Source organism: Anomaloglossus baeobatrachus, chromosome 4, assembly GCF_048569485.1.
Source record: "Anomaloglossus baeobatrachus isolate aAnoBae1 chromosome 4, aAnoBae1.hap1, whole genome shotgun sequence".
NCBI classification, from domain to species: Eukaryota; Metazoa; Chordata; class Amphibia; order Anura; family Aromobatidae; genus Anomaloglossus; species Anomaloglossus baeobatrachus.
Genome location: NC_134356.1, coordinates 438962905 through 438982971, shown reverse-complemented (window position 1 = coordinate 438982971; position 20067 = coordinate 438962905). Strand labels below are relative to the sequence as shown.

General features: G+C 45.5%; 1 protein-coding gene across 1 annotated transcript in view; it reads right to left on the bottom strand.

The window, feature by feature from the left end:
- The window catches only part of TBC1D2B (TBC1 domain family member 2B), a 118093-nt gene that overhangs the window by 31441 nt on the left and 66585 nt on the right, over positions 1-20067 (bottom strand). The window contains exons 6-8 of the mRNA XM_075345502.1: positions 9739-10119; positions 3366-3476; positions 1935-2128 (exon numbers count right to left, since the gene is read on the bottom strand). Of these exons, the coding sequence (XP_075201617.1) occupies positions 1935-2128; positions 3366-3476; positions 9739-10119 (686 nt within the window). The remainder of the gene's footprint in view (positions 1-1934; positions 2129-3365; positions 3477-9738; positions 10120-20067) is intronic.

Genomic DNA, 20067 nt, shown 5'->3' with positions numbered 1-20067 from the left:
GGAGTCCCCGAGGTGTCATCTCTCAGGGGAAAATTTCATACATATGATTTGGAGCTGTCCCAATATATCTTCGTACTGGCGGGGAGTGACACCTATGCTGACCGATTGTGTCGATTCCTGTTTTGTGTGACCCTTTGATATGCCTGTTTAGGGTGGTGGAGGAAGAGTCCTGGGATCATTACATGACAGTATTCCTCAGAGAGGCATTGTTTCTGGCTAGGAAATTAATAGCTCTGAGGTGGATGGGAGATTCGAATCTAACTGTGCGGTCCTGCGTTAAACTAGTCAATGCAACCATAGTCTATGAGCGGGTGGTATATTATAATAGGGGGTGCCCGAGAAAATTTAACAAAATCTGGGGTTTGTGGAATTCTTCTCCAGACACACTTGCGGAGGTTTGAGGAGATTATGCGGATAATGGTGGTTCCCGTTAGATGTTGGGATATGAAACACTGTCCAATGGTGTATTGAGATATAATAATGCAATGTGGCTGTTGTTGTTCTTTCTTTCTTCCTTTTTCTATTCCTTTTTCTATCTTGTTTTCAAAATATGGTCATGCTGATGGATAGAGCTGTTCTTATGCTCAATATAAAATTAGATATATATGCAAATGATAAGAAGTATGGATAATAACATTGTTCTATCTTAAGTGCTAAAGATATTATGGACTTTATATGACTGTTCATTGTAATATTCAAATATTACTATCTATATACGGAGCTATCTTTATATGGCAAATGTCAGTTGTACCATGTTTGAAATTGTTAATAAAACGAAGTTAAAAAAAAACCCAAAACACACTTCTGAACAAATTCTGTGCCAGAGAGTAGTGTCCTAATAACAGCAGCTCTCTGATGCTTATTTTGCTATCTTGTCTAAGAATATAAAGTGGTGACACCCAGCAAAATACCTGGAAGAACTGCTACAGGGAGAAAATGAAGTAATATTCTCCCTGCAGCTGCTCATTTCCAGTCATCTATACAGTGCAGGGATCAATTACAGTTTCACTATACAGTAAAGGGAATCTGTCACCAGGTTTTCGCTACCCCATCTGAGAGCAGCATGATGTGGAGACAGAGACCCTAATTCCAGTGGTGCCACTTACTGAGCTGATTGCTGTAATTTTGATAAAATGAATGTTTTCTCTGCTGCAGATCTAGTAGTTATACAAAGCTCATGAATATGCTGAACCACCTGGCAGCAGGACAAGTAGTCCGGTAATGATAATCTACTGCTGAGTAAACAGTGATTTTATCAAAACTACACCAAGCAGCTCAGTAAATTGCACGTTAGAATAAGGATCTCAGTCTTTACATTAAGCTGCTCTCAGATTAGGTGGCAAAAACCTGGTGACAGATTCCCTTTAAGTGCGCTATGATAACTTCCTGACACACTGATCAACAATCTGCTATGCAAAGTATGCTGTCAAACATGGAATGATCACAGCACACTCCATGTATAGTGAAACAGTGATTGTAACCAATCAATGCACTGGCTAGATGTAACCAATCCCTGCACTGGCTAGATGTAACCAATCCCTGCACTGGCTAGATGTAACCAATCCCTGCACTGGCTAGATGTAACCAATCCCTGCACTGGCTAGATGTCACCAATCCCTGCACTGGCTAGATGTCACCAATCCCTGCACTGGCTAGATGTAACCAATCCCTGCACTGGCTAGATGACTGGAAGTGAGCAGCCATAGGGAGGATATAACTTCATTTTCGCCCTGTAGCCGCTGCGCCAGTAACTAGGCTACACAAAATTTAAACCCTATTTACCTGCATATTACAATATCTGCTGTACATTTTTGGGGGAGAAATAATTTTTAGTAAAAAAAAAAAATAATAATAACTTGGAAGAACAAGCAGACCTCTCAGGATTTGGGGAGAAAACACAAGGTAAGCATATCAAAATTAGCAGCCATCCATACCTCATAGTGTGGGGTCTGATGTACGTATGTTCTGGGTGTTCCACTGTTTCCACCTTTAGAGCATCCTCTAGCAGCTGATTCACAACCTCTTGGCCTGGCCCTTGGCTATCTACACAGACTGGTGTTTTCATCTCTTGAAGGAGGACAAGATACTTGCTCTCTATTTGGCATAGCTTGGCTTCCAAATTGGAGTACTGTAAAAAATACATCGAGCAGTGAGATTTGTAACCGTGTGATAAAGATAGTGTGTGTGTGTGTGTAATGTAATGTAATGTAGTGTGTGTGTGTGTGTGTGTGTGTGTGTGTATATATATATGAGATCTGTGCAGTCACTATTTGTGGTGTCTGTTCCATAATGATGGGGGCAGTACAGACAGATGCACTTACAAAAAAAAAACATTGAAAATGTTTATATTAACGAGGTACATTTATCAAAACTATCTAATGTTTGCAAAATTAGATGAGACTGTTTTAGCATGAACCACTAAGGGGTACTTTACATGCTGCGACATTGCTGCCGATATATCGTCGGGGTCACATCGTTAGGGACGCACATCCGACGCCGGTAGCGACATCGCAGCGTGTAACACAAATGAGCGACGATCAACGAGCGCAAAAACCTGCAAAATCGTTGCTCGTTGACACATTGTTCATTTCCATAATATCGGTGCTGCTGCAGTAACGATGTTGTTTGTCGTTCCTGGGGCAGCACACATCGCTATGTGTGACGCCGCTGGAACGACAAACATTTCCTTACCTCCGTCCACCGGAAAAGGAGGAAGGGAGGAGGTGGGCGGCATGTTCCTGCCACTCATCTCCTCCCCTCCTTTTGTATTGGGCGGCGGTTCAGTGACGCTGCTGTGACGTCGCTGTGACGCTGAACGAACTGCCCCCTTAGAAAGGAGGCGGTTCGCTGGTCACAGCGACGTCACAGTGCAGGTATGTGCATGTGACGCTGCCGTAGCGATAATGTTCGCACGGCCGTGATCACCACATATCGGCCGTGCGACGGGGGCGGGTGCAATCGCGCTCGACATCACTAGCAAATACTAGCGATGTTGCAGCGTGTAAAGTACCCCAAAGACTATAAAATCTACAGATGCATCAAATTTTGTCAAAGTTAATGCCACCTATCCGTTATGCCAGCAATATGGTGCACCATGTTCCGTTGAGGCCCAGCGCCTTTACACCAAGCTGCGCTGGACAAGGCTCAGAACGGGTCTCAAATATGGTGCAAGTCATGAAAAGCAGTTTTTGGTTAAATTGTATCAGAATGATGGCGATTACAGCTGGATAAATCTCCAATAATGTGTTACTATTATGAGGCAAGGTAATAACAATAAACAGATAATTATGCAGAATAAATGGAAAGTGTGTAAAACAATAATGTGTAAATCTGTAGACCCTTGCTTCCACTTACGGACAATTTACCTTCGCTTCCAATTCTTGCTCCCTTCTTTCAGTGCTTCTTCGGAGGGCGGAAAGCTCCAATATTTCTTTGTTGAGAAACTTGTTTTGCGCCTTATAGCCCTGTAAGCTGTCCTGTAAAGAAATGGTTGAGTTTATTTACATTTTATGGGCCCATTAATAAGGGATTATGCAGTATTGCTTTATTAATTAATAGCCTACACAGTCTACATGGATCCGATGGATAAGGAGCTCTGGGTTCTTCTGACGTCAAGGACTGATCGTGAAATACAACTCAAAAAGAACACATTGAAAACCTCATTTCACTACCAAAAATGTAATGTTTCATTCACAGGTACCTTACAGAAGGAGTGAAATGTGGTTGGATCATGGCAGGCTTGGCTGCTTCTATCGTGTTACATCAGCTGGTAGATTCCTCCTTACAATCTAATGTCCTTTATTTCAGCGCGGTCAAATGTTATTGATATTTCTGAGGCTCTGATATACATATATGCAATTCAGCATGTGTTTAGGCCATGTGTCAATGCGTGTGTCCACTTGTAAAGACAGTGTAAAGACAGTGAGTGAATGTCAATAAATGTGAGTGCACTGTGCATTATAATCATTGTATAGAGTTCTATTACTGTAAAGCTAATTCATAGTGATGTATAAATCAGGTAAAGGCCATCCAGCAACACAATATTCACTAGTCTAAGGCTATGTGCGCACGTTGCGTACAAGCCCTGCAGAAATTTCTGCAGCGATCTGAAGAGCACATGTGCGCTTTAGATCGCTGCAGAAATGTCCGTAGTGAGCGCCGATTCCATGCGCTCTGCCTGCAGCTCCTGCCATAGACAGAGCAGGAGCTGCCGGCAAAGCGCAGGAAAGAAGTGACATGTCACTTCTTTTTGCGCAGCGCTTCGGCAGTAGCCGAAGCGCTGCGCTCTTAAACGCCACGTGTGCACGGCCCCTGCACAGTCTCCATAGACTATGCAGGGGACGCAGGACGCATGCAGTTACGCTGCGCTACAAAGCGCAGCGTAACTGCATGTTTTTACGCAACGTGCGCACATAGCCTTATACTATAGTAACTGCTCAGCACAATTGTAGGTACTGTAAAAATAAAGAAGTTACTTCTAGCCACATATAAAAAGCTATTATGATCTAGTGCCTCCCCTCCGTGCCAAGTAAGCCTACTCATATCAGTCCCGATAATGCTAATGCCATAGAAAGCAGAAGAACATGCAATAATTCCCGGGTTGAGTTAATATCAATGGCAACATAGTATTGCTATAAAAAAAGAAAAAGTGCTAAATACTGCACAATCGCCTGTTATTGATTAGCATGGGAGGCGGATGTACAGCACCTGGCCGCTTTCAGAAAACTGAGAATTTCCGTCTGTCTGCTGCCACCGCCGATCAGACATTGATAACCTATCCTAAAGGGTGCTTTACACGCCGCGACATCGCTACTGATATATCGTCGGGGTCACGTCGTTAGTGACGCACATCCGTCGCCGGTAGTGACATCGCAGCGTGTGACACCAAGGAGCGACGATCAACGATCACAAAATCATTCAAAAACGGTGTCGTTGACACAACGCTCCTTTCCTTAATAATAGCTGCTGCCACAGGTACGATGTAGTTCCTTGTTCCTGCGGCAGCATACATCGCTATGTGTGACACCGAAGGAACAACAAACATCTCCTTACCTGCGTCCACCAGCAATGAGGAAGGAAGGAGGTGGGCGGGATGTTACGTCCCGCTCATGTCCGCCCCTATTGGGCGTCCGCTTAGTGACCCCGCTATGACGCCGAACGCACCTCCCCCTTGAAGGAGGGATTGTTCGGCGGTCACAGCGACGTCGCTGACAAGGTATGTGCATGTGACGCTGCCGTAGCGATAATGTTCGCTACGGCAACGAGACCCAAATGTCGCACGATCGACGGGGGCGGGTGCTATTGCGCTCGACATCGCTAGCGATGTCGGAGCGTGTAAAGCACCCTTAAGGATAGTCCATCAATATAAAAGTAGTGGACAACCCTTTTAATTATGTTGTGAACACTATGTGGGAATTTACAGTTTGCGTGTAAATATCTTTCAGAGGAAAATGATTTGGATTGGTACTGTGTACAAATACCGCTTGGTAAGGTTATTGTTGGGGCAATATCTAGGTGACACAATTATACTTGTGGGCACATTACGTTGAATTATTACTTTTGCAGTTGCTCTGTTTATGTACTAAATGTACAGGCAATCAGCGGCACAGCATTAGGGTCACAGCAAGAGGACACTGTTCGGGCATCAGGATGAGGAGATCTGTATGGAGATAGCTATTTTGTTACATTACAACCGGTGTTTAAATACTTTTGTAATCTGATTTGTGTGTGATGCATCAGCACTAAATAGTCTAAGTTGGGGAAGTGAAAGGAGAAAAATATAGCCAAAAATTTAATTTATTGGATAAAATAAATATAAATTGCCATGTGCGTATGTATTCACCCCTTTTGCTATGAAGCCCATAAAAACCTCTGGTGCAAGCAATTACATTTATCATTCACATGGTTAGTGATAGATTGCACACAGGTGGACTTCCTAAGTGTCACATGAAATGCACACCTTTAGGCCCCCTTCACACGCACGTGTCTCCGGTACGTGCTAGGTCCGTGCCCGCATGTACCGGAGACACGGGCACACGTAAACCCATTAAAATCAATGGGTTTATTTGCATGCACGTGTGGAGCCATTGGCCCGTGCTTCCGTGTGGAGCAGACATGAGCCCGTGTGCTCCACACGGATGTGTTTCTCCGGCAGCATGGGTGTCACGCAGCCCGCACATGTACCACACGGATGTAGTGTGGATTCGGTCCCGTGTGACACGCGCCGGAGAAAACTCACGTGTCAGAGAAAAAAAAATAACATCTTTACTCACCTTCTCCAGCCCTCCTGTCTCTGCCGCTGCTGTCACTTGCTGCCGACCGCCGCTCATTATGCTAAAAAAATATTCACTTCACTGCGGGAGGAAGCAGCAGCAGCGGGGAGTCAGCAGGACCGGAGACCGAAGATCAGCACCACGGACAGCGATGCCAGGGACAGGTGAGCAGAAAGTTCCTGATCTCCGTGTGTTATCACGGATAACACACGGAGAATACACGTAGTGCCATAAACACGTCTAACGGAGGGGAAAACGCACCTTTGACACGTCCGTGAAACACGTGCGTGATTTTCATGGATGTGTGAAGGGGACCTTACTGAGAGGCCACAGAGGCTTCACCATTAAGTAAGAGGCACCACTAACTAAACACCATGAAGACCAAGGAGATCTCCAAACAAGTCAGAGTCAAAGTTGTTGAAAAGTACAAGTCAGGGTTGGGTTCTAAAAGTATATATCCCAATCTCTGATGATCCCCAGAGTACCATCAAATCCATCATCATCAAATGGAAAGAACATGGTACCTCAACAAACCTGCCAAGAAAGGGCTCGTCCACCAAAACTCAGTCCAGGAAAGGAGGGCATTAATCAGAGAGGCAACACAGAGGCAAAAGGTAACCCTGAAGGAGCTGCAGAGTTCCCAAACAGAGCCTGGAGTATCTGTCCATACGACCACAATAAGCCATACAATCTACTGAGCTAGCCTTTATGAAAGAGTGGCCAGAAAAAAATATTAATTGCTGCAAAAGAAGGCTCTACAAAGTGCTGACTTTAGGGGGTGACTAAGGCCTTGTGCGCACTAGGCGTTTTTGCCGCGTTTTTAGCGGCGTTTTTAACCGCGTTTTTGTGCTGAAAACGCAGTGACATTGCTTCCCCAGCAATGTCAATGGGTTTTCATAAGTGCTGTCCTCACACAGCGTTTTTTTTAGCTGCGTTTTTGTGGTGACCACAAAAACGCAGCATGTCAATTATTTCTGCGTTTTTCACTGCGTTTTTCACCCATTGAATTCAATGAGATGTTAAAAACGCAATGAAAAATGCATATAGCCGCGTTTCTATGACTAAAAACGCAGCTATAAACGCAAGGGGTGGGTACTACAGTGACGTGTACAGGAAGAGGATTCCTTCTGTTGGTAAACACAGAAGCATGAATCCTCCCGGTACCGTCCCCGCTGCTTCCACCTCCCGTCCTGTGCATGTCAGCTCCGTGCGGCGCCATGTCTGGGCGGGAGGTGGAGGCAGCGGCGAAAACCAAAGTGAACAGTAGAAAAAAAAAATGTCATATATACTCACCTGTCTGCAGGGTCCCGGTGCCATGCCCGCTCCCAGCTCCTCCCGGTCCCGCCGCTCTGGCTGTGTGCAGTCTCCCCGGGGCAGGACCTTGCTTGCAGGACCTGGCGGTGGATCACCTGATGCAGTCACCTGACGCATCAGCTGATCGTAGTCTCGCCGGCTTTTTCGCGCCCGGCCGGCTATCAGCTGATCCTGCCGTCAGGGGACTTCATCAGCTGATTACCGGCAGCTGCTGCAGTGATGGGCCAGGATCAGACTCCTGTCTAATCGATCGCTCCAGGAGCTGCCGGTAATCAGCACAGCACATAAGTGAGTATTATTTTTATTTTTTTTTTTCTACTGATGCATCAGCTGATTGTATAATCGGCTTTTATACAATCAGCTGATGTGTCATGTGATTCACATCCTTGAACCTGACAGATCATCTGATCGGTATGCCTTCCAGCAAACCGATCAGATGATATTGGATCCTGATTGGACGGCGCGGGACCCTGACCCAGGATTACTGCGGAGGGGGGTTTATTTCAATAAAGATGGAGTCACTAATTGTGTTGTGTTTTATTTCTAATAAAAATATTTTTCTGTGTGTTGTGGTTTTTTTTTATCTGTACTAGAAATTCATGGTGGCCATGTCTAATATTGGCGTGACACCATGAATTTCGGGCTTAGGGCTAGCTGATAATATACAGCTAGCCCTAACGCCATTATTACCCGGCTAGCCACCCGGCTTCAGGGCAGCTGGAAGAGTTGGATACAGCGCCAGAAGATGGCGCTTCTATGAAAGCGCCATTTTCTGGGGTGGCTGCGGACTGCAATTCGCAGTGGGGGTGCCCAGAAAGCATGGGCACCCTGCACTATGGATTCCAATCCCCAGCTGCCTAGTTGTACCCGGCTGGACTCAAAAATTAGGCGAAGCCCACGTCATTTTTTTTTTTTAATTATTCATGAAATAATTAAAAAAAAGGGCTTCTCTATATTTTTGGTTCCCAGCCGGGTACAAATAGGCAGCTGGGGGTTGGGGGCAGCCCGTACCTGCCTGCTGTACCCGGCTAGCATACAAAAATATGGCGAAGCCCATGTCATTTTTTTTTCCTTTTTGGGCAAAAAACTGCATACTGTCCTGGATGGAGGATGCTGAGCCTTGTAGTTCTGCAGCTGCTGTCTGCTCTCCTGCATACACTAGTGAATGGAGGATGCTGAGACTTGTAGTTCTGCAGCTGCTGTCTGCTCTCCTGCATACACTAGTGAATGGAGGATGCTGAGACTTGTAGTTCTGCAGCTGCTGTCTGCTCTCCTGCATACACTAGTTCTGCAGCTGTCTGCTCTCCTGCATACAATGAACATTTTGAAGAAGGAAATGACATCAGACCTTTTTTTTTTTCATCAACAATCTTTAATGGCATTGTGCACTGATTAAAAACGCAGTGAGCAAAAACGCAGCAAAACGCACCAAATCGCGGCAAAAACGCATGCGTTTTTGCCGCGTTTTTTTAGCCGCGGGTGCGTTTTTTTTAGACAAAAACGCACATAAAAACGCAGCGTGAAAAAAACGCCTAGTGCGCACATACCCTTACTATGCACTTTGCTATTTGATTCACATTAAAAAGAAAAACAAATATTCACAGTTGTAGGCATGATCTGTCTGTACATGGACTGGTGCAAACCCTGAAAAAAAACGGAAATTTCAAATTGTGAGGTAGCAAAACATGAAACATGTCAAGGGGAGTGAATACTTTCACAAGGCACTGTAGATTATGGAACGGTTAAGAACCTAAGATGTCCAGCAGACTAATCCTATTTCCCCACATCCTGGCTGTATCAATAAGATCTCAGGACCCTCCTAATTTACAACAGTATATTTCGACCTCTCCTAGACCCACCACTGGTTTAGTATAGTCTAACATCCAGTGACAGCGTAGATTCACTTTGATATAATATTCCTCCTCTGTATTGTTACCAACATTAATCCATAGTTAGAACTATGCCATTTACAGAAATTATACTCGAAAATGCTAAGTTGTACAAAATGTGGAATTAAGTGCTTGCATATATAACAGCATTATTAACTTTACATACATCCCCAAATATCTGGAAATGATCAGAACCTACTACAGATGAAAGGCATTCCTGTACGCAAGACCACAGTACGTAGCCACACAAGTATGGCACTTACTTTTAACCGATTCAGCTCTTCTGCTTCTTTCTGAATGGGGGAGTCTGAAGTGTTGCCAGATAATGGGGAAGATTCCTCATAGTCACTGATCTGCCTGGATAGCCTCATAATCACTTCATCCTTTGCTTGTATTGTCTCAATCATCATGTTGAGCTGCTCCTTCATTTGCCCAACGCTGCACTTTAGTTCCTCTATTCCCTGTTGAAGATTGTCCTTCTCCAAGGTCTTTTTCTCCAGAAGAAGGTTCAGGTCTCGAATGTGATCGTCTTTTTGTTGGAGCAAGTGAAAATGCTCTTTGGAGAGCTCGTCGGAGAAAGGCATAGCAAAGTACTTATCATACTGAGAAGACTTTAATGATTGTTGCAAAAGTTTTACAAGTTCCTGAAGAGGAAAGATTTTCATTAGATTTTCAAATTCTGTAACTCCAAGCAAAATAACGTAAATCATATATACAAATATGCATTAATGGCACGGTTCAAAAAGCTTCCCCTCAAAAGTTCAATAAAGGTGAAAGGGAGTTTTTAAAAGGCAACCTGTTACCAGGTTTTTCCCTTATGAGCTGCGGCAACCACCAGAAGTAAGCTCTTATATAGAGTATTCTAGAATGCTGTACATAAGAACCAAGGCCGCTTTGTAGAACATAAAAATCACCTTTATTATTATCACCTAGGGGGTTGTCTGATCCGGTCCGATGGGTGTCGCTCATTGTGGGTCTGGTGCCTCCTCTCTGCTGCAATCGCCATACTCCTTTCGATCCCAGTGTGAATGACGTATCCTGTGTCAACTTCACAAGCCGGCATTGCACTCCTGCACAGGCGCACATTGAGTTGCCCTGCTGAGGGCAGATCAAAGTACTGTAATGCGAAGATGCAAGGAATGGTCAAAGACCGCCACGCATGTGCACTACAGTCCTTTGATCTGCCCTCTGAGGTCGGATTAAAGTGCACCTGCGCAGGACCGCAATGCCAGCCGGTGCGGATGACGTAGGACGAATCATCCACACTGGGCTGGGAAGAAGGAGGATGGCAATCGCACAAGATGAAGGAGGCGCTGGATCGAGACCAGTGATACCCATCGGCCTGGGCTCTTATATACAGTATTCTATAATGCTGTATATAAGGGCTCACTGGTGGTGGCCGCAGCTTATAAGGGAAAAGCGTGGTGACAGGTCTCAATTACACAAAAAAGGCAAATGCTAGAGATTGCTTCAGATTTCACAGCATACTCTATTCTAAGCAGAGAGAAAACTTAGCTGTGTTTTTCACTTTTCAGATTAATAAAATAAATTATGTTCAAATGTCAAATTAAAATCCAACATTTTGTATTATTTTCTTCAGAAGATATGAGATTAACCCATGGATTTGCACTTTGTTCTCCTGCAGATCCACACATTAGACCCATTCAGTAGGGCAATTTACAGTTCAGAATCTGCAGGGAAAAAAGGAGAAAGATTCCTATACTATCAATTATTGTTTTTTTATTATTAACATTTCCAACTCATGTAGGTGGGGCTGAAAAACTCACATTCACATTAATAGAAATGCAGTTTCAAATGAATGTCTGAGTTCAATAAGTGCTGAAATTAGATAAAGATTGAGATCAAACGTCCATGAAACATGACATGCACAGAGACCGTGATGTATGGACTGGCCATATGTCTCCTGACCTGAACTCAACAGCCTCATACGCATATAGGAGGGTGCTAACTTCAAGATGGGCGCCCTACAGCAAGTCCCTACATAGAACTTGTTTCACAGATGTCAGAATTTGGCTTAAAATAGTGAAAGTGTGAACATGTCCTGAGGTGCAGTTACAATGATTCCCCCTGTCTTAAGAGATAGCCTTGCATGGCTTGCCTATGCTTCAGCAACGCTGCCATGAAGGATAAGATATACAGTCATGGCCAAAAGTGTTGGCAATTGTTTAATTGTTGTAATTATTCAACACAATGAGGAATTTCTCCCACAAAATTATTGCAATTACACATTTGTTTTATACACATGTTGATTTCCTGTGTGTGTATTCAAACAAGAAAATTAAAAAAAAAAAAAAAAAAGATTGGACATAATTTCACACAAAACTCCAAAAATGGGCTGCACCTTGGCAAAAATTGTAGGTAAACAACTTTGTTTCGATCATGTGATGCTCGTTCAAACTTACCTTTGGCAACTAACAGGTGTGGGCAATATGAAAAGCACACCTGAAACCAGATAAAAAGGGGAGAAGTTGACCCAATCTTTGCATTATGTGTCACACTAAGCATGGAGAATAGAAAGAGGACAAGAGAACTGTCTGAGGACTTGTAACCTTGAGTTTGTTTACATTTTTCAACAATTTCGGTTCTCAAGTCCAAATCCAGAGATCTTTATGTTCCTTTGTCTACAGTGTGCAAAATAACCAAGACGTTTACAACCCATGGCACTTGTAGCCAATGTCCTTGGATGTGGACAACAGAGTAAAATTGATGAAGATTGCAACACAGGATAATCCAGGTGGAGAATAATCAGCCCCAATCAAGTTACAAAGAAATTCAAGCTATCCTGCAGGCTCAAGGTGCATCAGTGTCAGCGCAAATATCTGTCGATATTTGAATGAGATAACACACTATGGTACGAGACCCAGGTGGACGCAACTGCTGACACAGAGACATAAAAATGCTAGTCTGCAGTTTGCCAAAATGTACATGAGTAAGCCAAAATTCTTTTGGGAAAGCGTCTTGTGGACAGAAGTCCAAGATAGTTCTTTGGTAAGGCAATTCAATCTACTGTTTACCGAAAATTGAATGAGGCCTACAAAGAAAAGTACCTATAGTCAAATATGCTGGAGGTTCAAAGATGTTTTGGGGCGGTTTTGCTGCCTCTGGCCCTCTGTGTCATGACATGTAGGGGTCATCATGAAATATGAAGGTTACCAATGGATTTTTAATCGCAATGTACTGACCAGTGTCAGAAAGCTGGGTTTGCATTCTAAGTCATGGGTATTCCAGTAACATATGTCAAGAAGCACCCAGAAATGGATGGGAATAAAACGCAGGAGAGTTTTGAAGTGGCCAGCAATGAGTCCGGATCTAAATCCGACTGATCATCTTTGGAGAGATCTTAAAATTGCTGTTGGGAGAATGCACCCTTCAAATATGAGAGGCCTGGTGCAGTCTGCAAATGAAGAGTGGTCCAAAATTCCCTTTGAGAGATGTAAAAATATCAGTTTATGTTAGAAGAGGAGATTGACTACAGTTATTTGTTCCATAGGGTGTGCAACCAAATATTATGTTGAGGGTTCCAATATTATTGTCCTTCCCATTTTTGGGGTTTCGTGTGAAATTTCGTCCAATTTACTTGCCCCCTCCCCTCTGTTTTTTTTTGTGCTGTTCCAATACACACAAAGGAAATAAACATATGTATAACAAAACATGGATAACTGCAATACTTTTCGGGGAGAAATACTTCATTTTCTGGAACAATTTTAAGGCTTCCAACACTTTTGACCATGACTGTATTATAACACATGCATCTGTTTTTGAGATCTGTATTCTAACATGCTGCATACACAAAGTGAGAGAACTACCTGCAGTGTACTGAGTGAGGCTGGATGTGCCTATCTGGAATGTGGGGCCGGCAGTATGCGCCAGACAATCGATGGCTGGAAGGATGCAAATCACATACCTGTGGTCACATGACTGCCCGCTCCCGGCACCAGAGAATCAGGATTCACAAGTCTGCAGACATAAAGAATGACTGTACACTTGTATGCTAAAGCTGGAGAACCCCTTTAAAAGGTTTTGATTACATTATAGAGAAAAAAAATATATATTACAAACTGTTTAGATGTTGGCTACAGTGTTCAGGCAGGTTTGGAGGAAGCAATGATTCTTCTTAAAGATGACAAATCACTTGGTCAAACAAATTGAGTTAAATACCTTGTAAAAATCCCTGAGCTCCCCCGATTCTGCCACTCTAAGTTTTGTGCTTTGCCCCCACTAAGTGGAGACATCACAGGTGCAGGAGGAGCAAAGTACTCTCACACTTCCAAAAAAATGGAGGCAGCGATTGCTGAATGATAAAACTGCACACTGATGGCTTAGCTGTATTCTGGTAGAGTACTAGTTTTTGGCCTTAGCGATGTACACACTGCAGCCCATCTTTGCTGTAAGTAATGGTTAATTTTTGGAGGATATTTATTCCTCTTTTTGTTGCTATTTCTATATTTAGTGTAGGGGCCTACAAGCATGAGGTTCTCGTTACGAGGGTTGTAGGCTTACGTATTCTGGCCATAATACCAACTAAAACCTCATTTTTTTTGTACAGGATACAGACAGGCCCCTTTCTGTCAGGCCTTGCATATTAAGATTTCCTGTCCCTGTATAGTGCACAGATGGAGTACGGCTTGGCAGCCTGCCTGATCTAATAGTATGGGTGTCACCTAATAGGCTGCAGGCTTGTGACTGTGCATCTGCATGTGTGAACAGAGCTCTATGCAAGCCATCAGTGTGCAGTTTTATCATCCAGCAATCGCCCCCTCCATTCTTTGGAAGTGTGTGTGATTTGCTCCTCCTGCACCTGTGATGCCTCCACTTAGTGGGGGCTTAGCTGTATCCTGGTAGAGTATTTGTCTTTTGGCCTGAAAGATATACAACTGCTGCCCTTCTTTGTTGTAAGTAATTCCCCACAACTGAGAAAAACGGATCCCACTCTGATGAAACTCAGTCTGATCAGCATAATCCAACCATTTTTCTCAGATGGAGAAAATACGCCCGTGTGATCTTAGTCCTTTAGTCCTGGGGGCATGCGTTATCACCTCTCCATTTCAGACTTTGCAAGCTACCCTAGCAGTCTAGCAACGGAGCGTTTATTGGAATTGTCTGATAGGGAAATTTTAAAGCACACACCCACACAAAAGACTTAGGAAATGCAAAGTTGGTCTGGGAGCAGAAATTACACATATCAAGCTCCAAAAGCAACAAATGTGAATATCTTGGGAATGGAGCGACACAGCACAAAACTGATAAAAGCAGCAGAATCAGTGGCGCTCATGGATTTTTACAAGGTATTTACAGTAGCTCTATTTTAAGAGTTTCAGAAAAAGAACCATCTCATCTCACTAAGCCATAAACCTGACAAAGTTGTCTTAAGAGGAGTCTCTGATTGGCTTTCATCCTTGTCATATTGCAGGCCTTGTTAAAGGTCTGGATATTAACTTATCTTTTAGCTACCACACCTAGAAAGTATATTTTGTTCTAATAATTCCATAATGGGCAGCTTTAGTAAGAATTTCATATGGTACCTATGTGATTTAACGGTAAACCTTACACAAGGATTATTTTTTCTCAATACCTTCTCAATAGTGTAAACTCTGTTAAAGGGGTGGTTCATCCATATTTTTTATTGCCTAGATCGACATTATATTGAGAAACAATGATTCTCTCAAATACCTTTTGTTGGCAATAGTGCCTGTGAGAGGCGCCATTGCGAACCGCTGTTCCTCGCTGCGCCGCTGACCCCCGGCCTCCGTGACCTCGGGGATCCGGTGACGTCACATCAAGTTACAGACACCGCGGCCGGCTGCAGTGTCTGTGAGTGATGGGCTGTGGGCGGTGTTTCACCGCTCGTCACAGCCCATCAGCTCCCTCCTCCCTCACAGCAGAGCGCTGCAAGCAGGAGACACACCGGGCTGTGACAAGCGGTGAAACACCGCCCTCCGCTCAGTGAGTCAGGAAGACTGGGACTGCCGCGGTGATGTCGTGTGATCCAGAACTTGACGTGACGTCACCGGATCCCCGAGATCACGGAGCCCCGGGGTCACGGAGCGGGGAACAGCAGTCCGCAATAGCGCCTTTCACAGGCACTATTGCCAACATAAGGTATTTGAGAGAAACATTGTTTCTCAATATAATATCCATCTAGAAAATAAAAAATATGGATGAACCACCCTTTTAAGGCATTACTGACATGTAGGTATTCCTATCTACGTTTTGGCCACCCTTGATTTTTGGCTTACAAATAGATGGAATACTGAATAGGTGGGAATTTTTCACCCATGAATTTGGCCTCTTAACACTGGTGCAAAAACGACCAGACCAAACACTAACATGTAAAGTAGACTTAAATTGTAGAGTTTCTCTAAATCAGGAGGAAGGTTTCAGTAAAAATCCTTGAGAACTAATGTGTAAGGGAGAAAAATATGTAATTCATTGATAATTAAATAGTAAAGATCTAAGTTGTGTCTATGAGAAACGCTCCAGAAAACAGCAAAAGTGATAGATCGATAGGATCGTAACTTTGGGTACATGAAATCCACTTTTTGTGTTGGTCTGGAACAAGGTTTATTTAATATATTCTAGCGAAACAATATAAAGCATATCAATGATAAAAAAGCCCTTTCCTGCAGCGAATAACCAATGCTGCCAAGAGATATATAGAAGTCACGAGATCATATAAAAGCTGAAACCTTGAACTCATCCAAAAGGAAAAGCGATTTGCTCAATGCTCACATGATCAGAAGACTATTAATAGTGTCCAGAAGTTAACAGCATCCAGCTGGGAAAGGAGTCGCATCTCGGGCTTGGCCCACTCCATGAAGATGATTAATGGCTGAGTATTTCCACTGCTTTGACCCAATATCACAAGACTAGCTTAGCTCACATTTCCTAATTTACCAAAGCTCAGCTAGAAATGGAGGATAATTCTGACAGATCCCCGAGGGGAAGACTCTGGGTGTCCAGAAGGTAATAAAAAAGAGAATTTTGTTTACTTACCGTAAATTCTTTTTCTTATAGTTCCGTCATGGGAGACCCAGACCATGGGTGTATAGCTACTGCCCCCGGAGGACACACAAAGTTACTACACTCAAAACGTGTAGCTCCTCCCTCCTAGCATATACACCCCCTGCTAGCCAGTCCTAGCCAGTTTAGTGCAAAAGCTGAAGGAGGACATCCACCCACAAGAAGAGAGAGTAAAATCCGGAAGAACCGGAACCTCTGTCTACAACAATAACAGCCGGTGAAGACACACGGAACAAGAAACCTGCCAACAGGCAATAGGGAGGGTGCTGGGTCTCCCATGACGGAACTATAAGAAAAAGAATTTACGGTAAGTAAACAAAATTCTCTTTTTCTTTATCGTTCCTATGGGAGACCCAGACCATGGGACGTTCAAAAGCAGTCCATGGGTGGGAATAAACAGACAACTGAGAAGCAGGCAAAGCTAACTTCACAAATGGGCGACAGACGCCGGAAAGATGCGTCTGCCCAAGCCCGCGTCTGCCAAAGCATGAGCATGCCTTGGGTAGTGCTTCGAAAAAGTATGCAGACTAATTCGAGCTGCAGTCTGACAGACCTACTGAGCCGTAACCTGGTGCCTGAAAGCCCAAAAAGGCGCCGACAGGTCTGATCAAATGTGCTCTGATCCCCGGCGGGGAAGGCACTTGAGTACACTTGTAGGTCTCCGAAATGGCCGACCTAAGCCAACGAACCAGGGTCGGCTTAGATGCCGAGAGACCGCTACGCTGACTAGCAGTCAGCACCAGAGAGAGGTGCACCGCCTAATAACGGCGGTGCGAGACACATAGATCCGGAGCGCCCGCACCAGATCCAGGATATGCAACGCTTCCTCAAGCGATGAACAGGAGCCGGACAAAAGGAAGGCAGGAAAATTGCCCCGGATAAGGTGGAAGCAGTAACCACCTTAGGGAAAAAAGTCCGGAGTCGGACGGAGACCACCTTGTCTTGATGCAAAAGACCAAAAAAAGGGGGTGACTCCGAGAGAGTGCAGCCAGAACTCTCTGGCGGGAAAATATAGCCACTAGAAAGACTACTTTCTGTGAAAGATGAAACAAAGAAACCTCCCCAAGAGGCGCAAAGGGGGGTTTCCGGGAACCGGGAGGACCGGATTAAGGTCCCAGGGCTCCATAAGCCGCCGGAAAGGCGGAATGATGTGAGATGCGCCCTTAAAGGAGCGCACCGGAGCCAGCCGGACGATACGCCGCTGGCACATACTGACAGAGCCGAGACCTGTCCCTTAATGAGGGATAGTCCTAGCTGTAGACCGGACTGTGGAAGGGACAGGAGGGTCGGCAAGGCCAAAAAGGTCAAAGGACACTTTGGAGCTCGAGTCATAGCGGAGATGACTTCAGGAAGGATACCAGAAGTCGCCAAGATCCGGGACTCAAGAGCTACGCCGTCAATCTGAGAATCCAGAATTCTGATGGAAAAAACGGACCTTTTGAGAAAAGGTCTGGACGGTCCGGAAGATGCCAGGGCAACCCAACGGACAGAAGGAGCAGGTCAGAGTACCAAGCCTGCCTGGGTCAGTCTGGAGTATGAGAATGACCCGACGGCCCTCTTTACTGATCTTGCGCAGGACTCTGGACAAGAGGTAGAGGGTGAAATACGTAAGAGACGAAGCTGGGGTCAAACATGAACCAGTGTGTCTACCGCAAAACCTGAGGATTGTGGACCACGGTTGGACAGCTGAAATAGTCTGCCTCGCAGTTTTCACATCTAGGATGTGGGCTGCGGATACGGTGGACTAGGAGTCCCTTGTCCACTGAAGAATGTTGAGCCGCCAAGATTGCCAGGCGGCTGAGTGTCCCGCCCTGGAAGCTGATGTAGGAAAAACGCTGTCACGTTGTCCGACTGGACTCGAATGTGCCTAGCCGCCAACAGATGGTGAAGGCTTAGAGAGCTAGAAATACAGCTCTGATTTCCAGCACATTGATCCAGAGGGCTGATTCGGACAGAGTCCAAGCGCCCTGCGCTCCACGGTGGAGATATGCTGCTCCCAAGGCGGATAGACTAGCATCCTGGTGAGGCTCACCCGGGACGGGGCCAGGAAGGAGCGCTCCTGAGACAGAGCGGCCGAAGCCACCACTGAAACGAGCCTCTGGTCAGTGGCGAAGCCACCACCCCGTGGGAGGAGGGAGTTCGCTTGTACAGCGGAAAACATCCAGTCTCAGAGGACGCAGGAGAAACTGGGCAAGGAATCGCTTCCATTGATGCCACCGTCTGACCAGCACCTGTATATGGTGTCTGATAGAACGACGCCGACCGCCAGCGGAGGGACTACTGATCGACTAAGAGCAGCTTCACAAGTGCCGATAGAGTCTCGAATTGCGTCCCTGAGAACCTCTGGTTCGAAGTCAGAGTGGACTTGGGCAGAAAGACAAGCCACCCGAATAGGTTAGAGTGGCGAGAGTGAGCGAAGCACTCTGCTAAGAGTCAGCACTGGATGAAGCCCCGACAAGAAGGCCGTCCAGGGCAAAAGATCACTGCCAATCCCTAGGGGTGCAGGACCCTAATCACAGCTGCCCCAAAGAGAATACTCGAGGGGCCGTGGCTAACCCCAAGGGAAGAGCCACGAATTGGACCACTCCGATTGTCAAAACGTAGTCAACGCTGGTGTGAAACTGCGATTGACCCCTGCAGATAGGCATCTCTGATGCCGATGGCTGCTAGGGAATCTCCTTGGGTTCTTGATTGATCCGGTGAAAAACACACGGAACAAGACCGAGACTCCATGTGAAAACGCCACACCTGACTATGCTTGAAAAGCTAAAGATCCAGGTCGGAAGGCACCGCCCTCTTCGGGGACTAGGAATAGATTTAAGCAAAAATCTCAGAACCGTTCCCAGTCGGGAACCGGTACAATTACTCCATTGGTCTGCAAGAAATGCCACGGCCTGTGAGAAGGCGGCGGCCTTGGAGCCGGGAGGAGTTGACAGAAAAAATCTGTTTGGCGGGTGGACAGAATTCCATCCTGTAGCCATGGGAGATATAATCCCGCCCCCACTGAACGGAGACGTGTTAGAACCATACGTCGCCAAGTGGAGAGAGCCTGCCACCGACCAAGGAGGTTGTTGGCGTGGCTAGATAACTCGGAGGAAGCTGGCTCAGTGGCAGCATCTCCTGCGGTCTTCTGAAGACGCAGCTTCGAGCCATTTGGTTCTATGAACCTAGGCCGAGCTAGAGGACGATCAGATGGAGGAACGGAAACCACCGAAACCTCAACTGATTCCTGCCCTGGACAGGTTCCCTGGTTTAGGATTGTGGCGAGGAAGCACACTCCCCGCCAAGAGCTTCCTTAATTTCACCCAGCTTGGTTCCGGGGAAACTGGGCCCACCAAGGGGGAGCCCAGCCAGGAACCTCCATAGAGGCATCTGCCTTCCAATTTCGAAGCCACAGGAGCCTGCGGATAGCGAGGAAGGTAGCCCAGACCACCGCCGTGCGGCGTCTAGCATGGCAGACCTGGCAGAGGATGAAAAGACTGAAGTCTGGAGTTCAGGCAACCGTTTTGGGCATAGAGTCCCTGTGAGAGAATGCATCTCCTCCAGAGAAG